Here is a 12,152-nt window from a genome sequence, read left to right as displayed (position 1 = left end):
TCCGACCCGTTAATCAAGGGCCAACGTGTCTACTTATCCATGTATGTTACAATATTTAGTCCTCTGACCACGTCTTCCGGTCCTCCCGAATCCACGCCTGTCTTCTTCGTTTTTCGATTGGAGTTTTCCCTTTCGGCATGTTTTTACCATTTTTACGATTTGTACAGCCGACAGCGCAACAACTGTGGGACATTTCGTTTCGTTTTAAATCAATTTCTCCGCGATGATCTCTTCGAAACGAACGTAGTAATGTTTACAAAAACAAGACTTGCGGCCCCTTGTTGCCTCACAATCTGCGCACACTTGTTTGCGCATGTAAATAAGGGAACACGTCTATAGGCAGTCAAAGGGTTTTTTTGGGGAGGGGGGTGATAAAGGAAATGCCATAGTACCATTGAGTCAGAAATGTAATACTATTAAAAAAAAGCTCTTGCATTAAATCATTTTATTGGCCCCTGCACTACAGAACGGTGACAAATGAAAGGAAAAACCAACATGCAGTGTCTTAGTAAGGTGTTGGGTCACCAGGAGCCTCCAGAACAACTTCAATGCCCCTTGTCTTAAATTCTACAAGTCTCTGAACTCTACTGGAGGGATGGACACCATTCTTCCGGAACATATTTCCCCATTTGATGATAATAGTGGAGAGTGCTGTCTAACACGTCGGTCCAGAATCTCCCATAGGTGTTCAACTAGGTTGAGATGTGTCACCACCAAAGATTTACATCATTTTCATCCTCATTAAACCATTCAGTGACCCCTTGTGCCCTGAGAATGGGAAACACTGGCCAATCCTTGTGACTGAAACTCCTGCCATCCTTGCCCTAATAATGAATCTTCTTCCAAAGTCATATATATTATGCATCTTTTTTTTCTTGGCATGATCCAAAATCAAGGTCAACCTGCTCAGCATTTTTATGTGCCACAGAGCATGATAGGGTGTTAACTGCTGAACTTTTTCATGCACTACACCTGTATGGAAGCACCTGCATTCATTATGTTTCTCCACTCATTTATTCAAAATGTTCCTTTAATTTGTCAACCATGTGTATTTCTTATGGATTTTTTTCTTTAAAATAACCTGTCTGAACTCTAATAGCATACAATCTTTATTTAAATGTAATCTTTAATGTAGGGTTCAATTCATCAGTGCAATTGAAAATAGGTTAGGCAACATTTGAGAACAGCGACACTGAAAACACTTGACAATCTGATAATTTTAAGTGTCAAAAACTTTTCTGTCCTTTGTTGCAACCATTATCACCAGTAATTTTCAGTAGAATACATCAGGCTGTGTATTGAGAGTCATACATACTTTGTTTACCCTGTACCAAGGTCAGAGATAGTACTAGGTCAGACAAATTTACCTTTTACAGTTAAGGACTCAGATAATAAAAACAGTAAACACACAATTTGTAACACGAGTCTATCTAAAATAAACATTATCTGGTTAGGCGTATTTGGACATATTTGACTTTGTCAGCAAAAAAATCAATTTAACAAGGATTTAGCATGGACATTTTTCTTTGATTCCTACGTGTAGAGGGAAAGTTATTGCCGGTGTTTTATTTTCATCCATAATCAGACAGCATGGTAAACAGTCACACACTTATTCTGGGTATTTCATTAGCGTAAAATTCCATTAGGTGTAAAATGATAAACACTTAATTTACAATAAAATGCTACTTTCAACAACTGGCGCGCACCGAGGGCTTTGAGTCTTTGGATTCCATGGATTTTTGTTGATGAGTGTGTGTCCTCCTGTGTCTGCTCAGGGAATGGCTAAATGAAAACCTGCGATTACAGGTAGTGCACAGAAAGGGTCTTTCTCCTGTGTGTGTGCGCTGATGCTCTGTCAGTGACTTATACCGTGTGAAAGTTGCCCCGCACTCGTTGCAAATATATTTCTCTGACTTAACATGGACATTTTTTTTATGTTCATTCATGTTACCAAGCTGTGAGAAGCTCTTTCCGCACACCGTACAAAGGTGTGGTTTCTCTCCTGAATGGGTCAAACTATGAACATTTAAATCCCGTCTGGAATAGAACCCCTTCCCACAAATAATGCATTTGTACGGTCTCTCCCCGGTATGTCTGCGCATGTGTGTCTTGAGCCCCTCTGAGCGGGAAAAGCGGCTGTTACACAGGGTGCAGCTGAAAGGTTTCTCCCCCGTGTGGGAGCGGGAGTGCCGACGGAGATCTGAGGCTTTGAAGAAGCACATCCCACAGTCCATGCAGCAATGAGGTTTCTCTGGCTGGTCCTCGTGCGTCTTCTCGTGTGTTTTGCAGTGGCCCGGGTCAGAGAAGCCTTTCCCACAGACACAGCATGTGAAGGGCTTCTCCCCTGTATGTATTCGCTCATGCCGGACAAGTTTGTTCAGTTTACTGAATGCCTTCATGCAGTATGAACACTGATGGGAGACCTTGGGTTTCTTTGAGTGTGTGTGTTTGTGCCTCTCCAACCTTGATGGCCTGTTGAAGACTTTCCCACAGTCAGCACAGGGGTGCTTGTTAGTCCTGTTATGGTTGTTTTGGTGTCGGACCAGCTTATCCAGCTGTGTGAAAGTCTTTTCACAATGATGACACTGATGGAGAGACTTAGGCTTCCTTGTGTGCACCGACTTGTGCCTGTCAAGCTTAGAGGGTCTGTTGAATACCTTGCCGCAGACAGAGCAGGGGTAACATCTGTTTGAAATGCTTCTCTTCGAGTGTTTCTGGCGCTTGGACACAGAAGGACTTGGAGTGTAGTCTGAGTCTGACTCTGAGATGACCACTACAAGTTCACTGGCACCTGAGGAGAGGACAAAAAAAAAAACTTTCGTCAAGTAACCTAAAGGCAACCAAATGTGACAATTTACAGTCTGTCTGTGAAGTCTCATGTTTTTTTTTTTTTTTTGTTTTTCTGTGAAAATATAAAGAAAATCCACAAGTGAGAAGAACATAACGATAATCTAGTCAATTTTCCTGTAGATATCCTGGTAGATATTGGGGGGTGGAGTTGTTTTGGTTTTGGGACTCTGAACAATAAAGTCAGTTCAATGTTACTCGAGCACTACGAAGGCTACCCAACGTTTATGGTAAATTTCTCTCATTTTGAGCACATGGAAACACTCATTATGGGCCTTTGCGTTACTGTAGAAATTAGGTATTGACCTAATATGGGGCTCCTTTCCAAGCCCCATATGTGGTCTTTGACCATTCTCCCAGGAGATTTCTGATTGATTTAATCCTAACAAAGGGGACCACCGATAGAGGCATATTACTACAATAACTTTTTTTCCATACTGAGCCATCTTTTGTATCATCCGATAACCACACCATCATTGCTCATAATTGTGACACTAACCAGTAATGTTTCAGGTTGGGCAGACTTCGTACACCTTTAGGTTTTGCCAGTTGTACGCTGGCAACTTTTATTCATGTATTACATAGCTAAACCCCACGCAAACAAACATGATATGTTGCTCTCTGTTGAACTGACACCAAACCATCCCTGAGAAGACCCCATGAAATGTAAGGCCCACTTTAGTCAAATACTGCTTTAATATGATAAAACATGTTTTCTTTGGTCTACAATTACTTCATGTTACGGTTTTAGTTCAGAATCGCATATTGGCTGTGTTTTGACGTATTGGCCATGAAGCACAACAGAGCCCAACTGCTCCTTATTATAATGAGGCTTATGACACAATATCCTGGGAGTTTATTTTATCGTGTATTGTATGTATATTTTATTTAATATTCTTTTTAACTTTTATCTTTAGTATTTACTGTTTATTTTTCCCTCTTGCACCAACATACCAAGAAAAATTCCTTGTATGTTCTTGTACTTGGTAGTAAATATGATTCTGATCAAAACTTACTTAAGAATAAAAACCAGAACAAAATCCAAATATTACCAAAAACGACCCATTTCAGAAAGTAAATAATTAGAAAGGAAACGATGGATCACTACCAAGCATAACATACTACATAATATACATAATAAACAGTGCATAGTGTTGAGCACATTTAGCTTTTATTCCATAGGAAGGCTAAAATATTCGCTAAACTGCTCTTTAGCCGAGCATAGGCTATTATATTGGGTTCAGTTTCTTCATCATCTACATGACCTAATAAGAGAATGGAATATGTTGCACATGTTGTCTTCCAATAAATAAACAGTTGTCAATTTATGATACTTTCTCAGCTCTTAATTATATTTCTGCAATGCTGTTAAGAATATTTGCTTTATTGCTATAAATAGTAAATAAATAATGCTACACAATTAATGGAACACTTTAAATAGAAGATCCCAGATCCCCATCCCCCACCAGGGGCGGACTGGGAATGAAAAATGGCCCTGGATTTTTGACTCAGACCCACCCCCCTTCCCCCCAGCAATACACCACCACCCACAGAAACCACGCCACACTTTATATAAACAAGATTACTGAACAATATTTATAACAATCTTCACTCATCCATTCATCTGCAAAGAGCAGAGATGCAATTCTGAGGTTCCCAAAACGGACACACTCACCTTGGCTGCGCCTTGAGAGCCTGTCCATGAATTTTTTATTTTTATTTTTTTTTGTACTATTTTCTTATCCTCGAATGCCTAACAACATCAGGGAAAGGGACTGCCGATGGAAACTAGCCTGTTAGCAAGGCTCAGCCTTTTCGGTTTTTATTTTTCAAAGCCATCCAGCATGCCGAATTTCACCACAAGAGGGCACTGTTACACAACCTCACATGAACAGGAACAACTTTTGGATCCGTGGAAACATAAAATCCGGGCGAAAATCAGTTTAAACTGATCTGCTCCTTTTAAAAAAAAATCTGTATTTTTCGGTGAAAATCGGTAAAAACCGAAAACACTGAGTCTTGCTTATTAGCTAACTCGGGTACATTTACATTTGTTTCGAATGTTGATTAATGTACATTGTCCCTTCCCAAATAAACGTTTTAAAACAAATCCCGATTGTTTTAACCTTGCCCACTGTTCTGCCAGACTCATGAGCTAACTCTAAATTGGCCACCGTTGCTCTGCTATCAAATTTGATCCAACATTTGCTTAGTTCTTGAAGGGCTGTCTGTGGAAGGCCACTGGAAGTTAGCTGACTAACGTTTTTAGGGTCCAGAAGAGCTACACAAAATGCCATTTCTCAGAAATCGCCGATGGATATCTATAACTGTATCCAAAATTTGATTATGGACACCAATCCTGTATGCATTCTCTGCCCCTGAAAAAGTCTCATCCTGTGCCATCTCTCCAGGCATGGTTTTCTTCTTCGCCACTTCACCATGCCACTTCTGCTGCCTAAATGTGCATGCTACTTTTGATGACGTCAGCCATTCAAGGGTCTATGAATTCAACATTTCCAAAGTTAATTGTAGCACGTCAACCTTTATTCAATGTCCCACCCCATCCAGGCAGTGATTGGTCGATTCACGAAAAGTGACGTTGACAATCGCTTGTTTCAACAAAAGGCTCCCAATATAGCTAAATAGCCAGCTAGCCAAACCCAAACATTGCTTATCTTATCCATATTGTCTTCTGACTTACCGCTTTAGCTGCAAAACCTTGACTAACAGTTGAACTGGTATCGTTAGGCTCAATGGACTGCTCTCTGCTCTCTGTTGCCAGTGCCTTCGGGTTCACTAGGCTGAGATGATTGACGGGAAATGGCGCCAAATGAATAATTTATTATTTTAAAACATTCGGCTGGGGCGTCCAGGTAGCGTAGCGGTCAAGTCCGTTGCCTACCAACAAGGGGATTGCTAGTTCAAATCCCCGTGTTACCTCCGGCTTGGGCAGGCATCCCTACAAACACAATTGGCTGTGTCTGTGGGTGGGAAGCCAGATGTGGGCATGTGTCTTGGTTGCTGCACTAGCGCCTCCTCTGGTCGGTCGAGGCGCCTGTTCAGGGGGGAGAGGGAATTGGGGGGAATGGCATGATCCTCCCAGTATGTGTCCTGGTTGCTACACTAGCGCCTCCTCTGGTCGGTCAGGGCGCCTGTTCAGGGGGGAGGGGGAACCTGGGGGAATGGCGTGATCCTCCCACGCGCCACATCCCCCTGGCAAAATGCTTCACTGTCAGGTGAAAAGAAGCGACTGGCTACTACACATGTATCGGAGGAGGCGTGTGGTAGTTTGCAGCCCTCCCCGATTTGGCAGAGGGGGTGGAGCAGTGACCAGGACAGCTAAAAAGAGTGGGGTAGTTGTACAGGTAAAATATGGGGGGTAAATAAATAAATAAAACAAAACATTTGGCTGCATCAGCTTCAAAGGACTTCAACCGCTTCTATCTTCGCTTTTCAGCACCACCTTTATGTTTTTTCTCTTTTTATTTGTCCATCTTGCTCCACTCCACTATTTATCCAGATATCATCATGTAACAGAGATGGGAAAGGGGCAGGGCCCAGGAAATGTTAGAATTGACCGGACTAAAAGTAATTGGCTGGGAGAGAGAGACTGACAGATTTAATATCCAACCACAGTGGGCTGACAGCACACTTGCCTGGGCCAGTCAGTCACACAACACTTGGTTATTTTTATTTAAGTGGGGGCTGGGTTTATTTATATTTTGCGTTGCATCGACCCCAATTGTCAAGCAGCCCACAGAGAAAACTCCTGGTGCTCCAGATGGCCAGTCCATCATTCCCCCCCCCCACCCACCCTGTGATTGGCAATCGGTATCGGCCAATTCTGATTCCGGTTGATCGGCAATCGCTGATCGGCCCCAAAAACCCTGATTGGAGCATCCCTATTGAGAACATCTTATAATAGACTTGCTGTGTGGCACTGGAGGTTCATCTCTAAGGAAGCGCTAACAAAAAGCCCTATTCATTTAAGTTTACCTCTGGTAACCATGCCAACCATTGAAAAAAATCCATTATGACATGTATTTGCATACATTTGGCTGTGATTTTGGATCCTTTGTTTCCCATTGCGTCCTCTTGAAATATAATGTATTCAATTGTGGCTGATGAGAATTCAGCTTGCGCTGAGAACAATGCAACGCCTGTTCATTCTTTTTCTGGTCAAACAGCTCTCAGCTAAACTCCCTGGCAATGGATTCATGTCCTGAAGTGAGCCAATTTTCATTTCATAAAGTCGTGCTCAACATCAACCACGCTAAGGGCAGAAATATGTATATAGAATGGCAAGGCATGGCTTAACTGTCTCAAGTGGGGAAATGGGCTTAATAAAGTTAAATAAAAAATGTTTTGTTACACGAACATTCCTCAAGATATGAAGTAAAGTAGCACCAGCACTTACTTTCATCTGAAGATTCTGTTTTATGGATGGATTCTGTGTCTGGGCCCATGTTCCTTCAGCTCTAGCCTATCAACAACAACACACACACACACACACACACACACACACACACACACACACACACACACACACACACACACACACACACACACACACACACACACACACACACACACACACACACACACACACACACACACAGGAAAGTCAAAAGGCAAGATAAGATGTATTTTAAGAGTTCCCATGGGGAAATTCATCCTCTGCATTTAAGCCATCCAACACATGCTGTGGGCGACCGCCGTGCAGCGCCCAGCGATCAACTCCAGTTAATAATAATAATAACAATAATAATAATAAACTTTGTTTATTTAGCACTTTTCTTAACAATGTTACGGAGTACTTTACAAATGTTCTCCTTGCTATGCCTTGGTCAGGGGCACAGACAGGAGTATTAACCCGAACATACATGTCTTTGATGGCGGGAGAAAAGGGGAGCACCTGGAGGAAACCCATGCAGACATGGGGAGAACATGCAAACTCCACACAGAAAGGACCTGGGACGACCTTGCTGTGAGGCAACAGTGCTAACCACTGGGCCACCATGCTGCGTAAATAAGAGGTCAAAGAGTGAAACAGTGGCAGGCTTTTGAGACCAAGGTAAAATGGTGACATGGTGATAAAATAAGATTTGGTAACATTAGGATAATCATTTAACCACACCATTCATGCCAGACACTAAGGAAGGAGAAAAGGATTTGTACCGATTGGCTAGACAGAGGGACCAAGAGGGGAAGGATGTGCAGCAGGTTAAGGTGATGAAAGATAAAGATGGAAATGTGCTGAAAAGTGAGGAGTGTGTTGAGAAGGTGGAAGAAGTACTTTGAGGGGCTGATAAATGAAGAAAATGACAAAGAGAGAAAGTTAGATGATGTGGAGATAGTGAATCAGGAAGTGCGGTGGATTAGCAAGGAGGAAGTGTGGGCAGCTATGAAGAGGATGAAGAGTGGTAAGGCGGTTGGTCCGGATGACATACTGTGGAGGCATGGAGGTGTTTAGAGGAGATGGCAGTGGAGTTTTTAACATCATTTTTTTAACACAATCTTGGAAAGTGAGAGGATGTAAGGAGTGGAGAAGACGCATACTGGTACCAGTTTTCAACAATAAGGGTGATGTGCAGAGCTGTAACAACTACAGAGGTATAAAGTTGATCAGCCACAGCAGGAAGATATGGGAAAGAGTAGTGGAAGCTACAGGTAAAGATGTGATGATCAATGAGCAGCAGTATGGTTTCATGCCACGAAAGCACTACAGATGTGATGTTTACTTTGAGAATGTTGACAGAGAAGTATAGAGAAGGCCAGAAGGAGTTACATTGTGCTTTTGTGGATTTAGAGATAGCATGTGACAGGATGCCAAGAGAGGATGCGTGGTATTGTATGAGGAAGTCGGGAGTGGCAGATAAATATGTAGGAGTGGTGCAGAATATGTATGAGGGCAGTGTGACAGTGGTGAAGTGTGGTAGGATTGACAGATGGATTCAAGGTGGAGGTGGGATTACATCAAGAATTGGTTCTGAGCACTTTTTTGTTAACAATGGTGATGAACAGGTTGAAGGACGAGATCAGGCAGGAGTCTCTGTGGACTATGATGTTTACGGATGACATTGTGATCTGTAGCGAGAGTAGGGTGCAGGTTGAGGAGAGCCTGGAGAGGTGGAGGTATGCACTGGAGAGAAGAGGAATGAAAGTCAGTAGGAGCAAGACGGCATACATATGCGTGAACGAGAGGGAGGACAGCGGAATGGTGAGGATGAAAGGAGTAGAGGTGGTGAAGGTGGATGAGTTTAAATACTTGGGGTCAACTGTTCGAAGTAATGGGGAGTGCGTAAGAGAGGTGAAGAAGAGAGTGCAGGAAGGGTGGAATGGATGGAGAAGAGTCTCAGGAGTGATTTGCGACAGAAGGGTACCAGCAAAAGTTAAAGGGAAGATTATGGCATCCGGGTGGTGTGGCAGTCTATTTCGTTGCCTACCAACACAAGGATCACTGGTTCGAATCCCCGTGTTACCTCCGGCGCCCCTACAGACACAATTGGCCGTGTCTGCAGGTGGGAAGCCGGATGTGGGTATGTGTCCTGGCCACTGCACTAGCACCTCCTCTAGTTGGTCGGGGCGCCTGTTCAGGGGGGAGGGGAAACTGGGGGAGTAGCATGATCCTCCCATGTGCTACGTCCCCCTGACAAAACTCCTCACTGCCAGGTTATATGAAGCGGCTGGTGACTCCACATGTATCGGAGGAAGCATGTGGTAGTCTGCAGCCCTCCGCGGATCAACAGAGGGGATGGAGCAGCAACCGGGACGGCTCGGAGTGTGGGGTGATTAGCCAAGTACAATTGGGGAGAAAAAAAAAGGGGGGGGTGATCAACAAAAAAAAGAAGGAAGATTTACAAGATGGTAGTGAGACCAGCTATGCTGTATGGTTTGGAGATGGTGGCACTGACAAAAAGACAAAAGGCGGAGCTGAAGGTGGCAGAGTTGAAGACGCTTGGATTTTCGTTGGGGGTGATGACAAAGGCCAGAATTAGGAACGAGTATGTTAGATGGACAGCTCAGGTTGGACCGTTTGGAGACAAAGCAAGAGAGGCAAGATTGACATGGTTTGGACATGTGCGGAAGAGATGTGTTGGTTATATTGTGAGAAAAATGCTGACTTTGGAGCTGCCAGGCAAGAGTAAAAGAGGAAGGCCAAAGAGGAGGTTTATAGATATGGTGAGGGAGGACATGCAAGTGACTGGCATGACAGAGGAAGATGCAGGGGACAGAAAGCGATGGAAACGGATGATCCACTGTGGCGACCCCCTAACAGGAGCACCCAAAAGTAGTAATAGTAGATGCATGCCAGACTAGTGAAATTGGAAATACATGAGTAAACTGTCACCTGAGCAAGCTGATTCTAAAAAACGGTCCTGGTCTGAATCAGGGCTGAAACCTGAGTTGAAGTTTGATTCGCTTAGCGTAAATCTTTTATTCATAGCATGTGTGGTTGGGCCATATATCTCCTCTTTCTCCATTTATTAGAACACTACTACTGAAAGGCTGATATCTACAAAGCTGAGACACTGCGGCAGCAAAGACAAAGAGACTGATTACAACCAACAACATTGCAAAGCCATCAAATCATTCTGAGGACAAAAACTGAGAAGCCAACAACAAGCAAATATAAAACTGACTGTAAGCACATCCAAGTTTGAGCAGCTTACAAGGACACCCCAAAGAATTGAGGGTTACACTTGTGTAAACTGGTCTTTGTTGGTGCTAATGAGGGTGATAGAGACACACCAGGATGGGTGTGACTGGCCACAATCATGTGATGGACCCAGGATGGCATGTGGGAATTTTCAAAGGTTTTATGTGTTAATAAGTGTTGGGATTGACTTGTAAACCACTTGCTTTTACTGATGAATCCAAATCTTTTGGAATAAGCTGCAGAGGCATAACCTAGTTAACGAAAGACGATGAACACTGCACCAAAGAAATCAATCTTATTTCATTGACACAGTTGGTGTGGACAATGAGTGAAATTATGAATGAAATATCCAAGATAAAAGTAATAACAATGGATATTCGCTCCTACAGCATTCGGGTGCTTATATTAAGACTAGTATTCACATAACACGTGCCTTTGAATCGAGCCGACAGTTGTGGCTAACTAACGCTAGTCGTTTCGTTCATTGCAGAAAATCATAATTACAAATTATAGGGGGGGGAATCCCAAATTAGTCACCTCACTTATACAGACTAGCGAGGCGACAGTTCGTGAAGTAATTCAAAAGCGTGTGACTTGGTGCGCGTGATGGCTCCGTCGGCGACGGCCGGCCGTGCTCTGCGTCAAAACGGCTGACTTTAGCATGGTGAATCTCGTCTTATGCTAACTTCGTGCGGTTCTCTGCCGCTCTTAAATTGTCTCCAGGCTGGCGTCAGAGCAGCGGAGGTTGGACGAGGCGGTTTTACAAACGCCTCCGAGCTCAGGCTTCAATCGGGTTTGTCTTAAGAAAGCAAGGCACACACGTAGCACTTAAAACGGTCGCCCACAAACAAAGCTAACAAGGCTAGCGAACCTGTAGCTTAGTTAGCTACAGCAGTGTTGTCGCGGAGGAGGCACAGTTCTGTCCGCTTACAGTTTAACACTCTGCCGCCGAGTCGTTTCATTTGCGTCGTGCTCAAGTCTATCTCACCTCTATCTCACCTCTCACCAAACCAGCATGTCCCGGGTTTACTGCGCTAACCGAGCCCAGAGAGTTTCACAGAACCTGGACGTGATCCCTTCAACAACGCCCGAAGAGCTGGCTGCTGTCTCCATACGTGTTCCTTCGCATTTGCATTGCAGGCAGACAACGCGAGAGCCTGGAGTTAGAAACTGGGTCGAGACCCAGATTGAGTCGGATATGTATTTCTGGTGGGTCCCCGTTTCATGTGCCGGACAGCCAGAGAGCAGAAGGGTCCGTTTTTTTGGTGTGCCCCCCCTCCCCGCATGCCCAAGCGTCATGCGCTTACGCACAAACGTGATATCGACCTTTTTTTCTGGATGTTTGTCTGGGCAGATAACTCCGCCATTACCAAACAAGGCCTTATTAAATGTAATCTATTGTTAAACCATACTGAATAGCAAGTGAACAGTGTGCACATATAAATGGGGGGTCTTTCAATAGTTTGATACGCGTCCCCGATACCACAATGAGTTATCCCACTTTATAGTCCACACACGACCCCCCCCCCATCCACTCTTTTATATGTTATGGTATATACTGTACGTTAGATCATTGTCAGAAAGGGGAAGCTGCAATGTAGCATTAATTACAGGGGGAATAAATTGATAGGCAAAAACGCAATCA

The 12,152-nt window shown here is 43.8% G+C and overlaps 1 protein-coding gene across 1 annotated transcript; it reads right to left on the bottom strand.

Moving 5' to 3' along the window:
• Positions 1-457: 457 nt before the first annotated feature.
• Positions 458-11,741, bottom strand: LOC130113329 (zinc finger protein 239-like). Its single transcript, XM_056280917.1, has 3 exons — positions 11,496-11,741; positions 7,265-7,330; positions 458-2,791 (listed from the first exon to the last, which is right to left on the bottom strand). The coding sequence occupies exons 2-3, from the start codon at positions 7,311-7,313 to the stop codon at positions 1,689-1,691; spliced, it is 1,152 nt and encodes a 383-aa protein (XP_056136892.1). The 5' UTR covers positions 7,314-7,330; positions 11,496-11,741; the 3' UTR covers positions 458-1,688.
• Between the last annotated feature and the right edge of the window lie 411 nt (positions 11,742-12,152).

The sequence above is a fragment of the Lampris incognitus genome, chromosome 5, assembly GCF_029633865.1.
Source record: "Lampris incognitus isolate fLamInc1 chromosome 5, fLamInc1.hap2, whole genome shotgun sequence".
In the NCBI taxonomy this organism is placed as follows: Eukaryota; Metazoa; Chordata; class Actinopteri; order Lampriformes; family Lampridae; genus Lampris; species Lampris incognitus.
The sequence above is the reverse complement of the archived record's forward strand: the minus strand, read 5'-3'. Positions and strand labels throughout refer to the sequence as shown.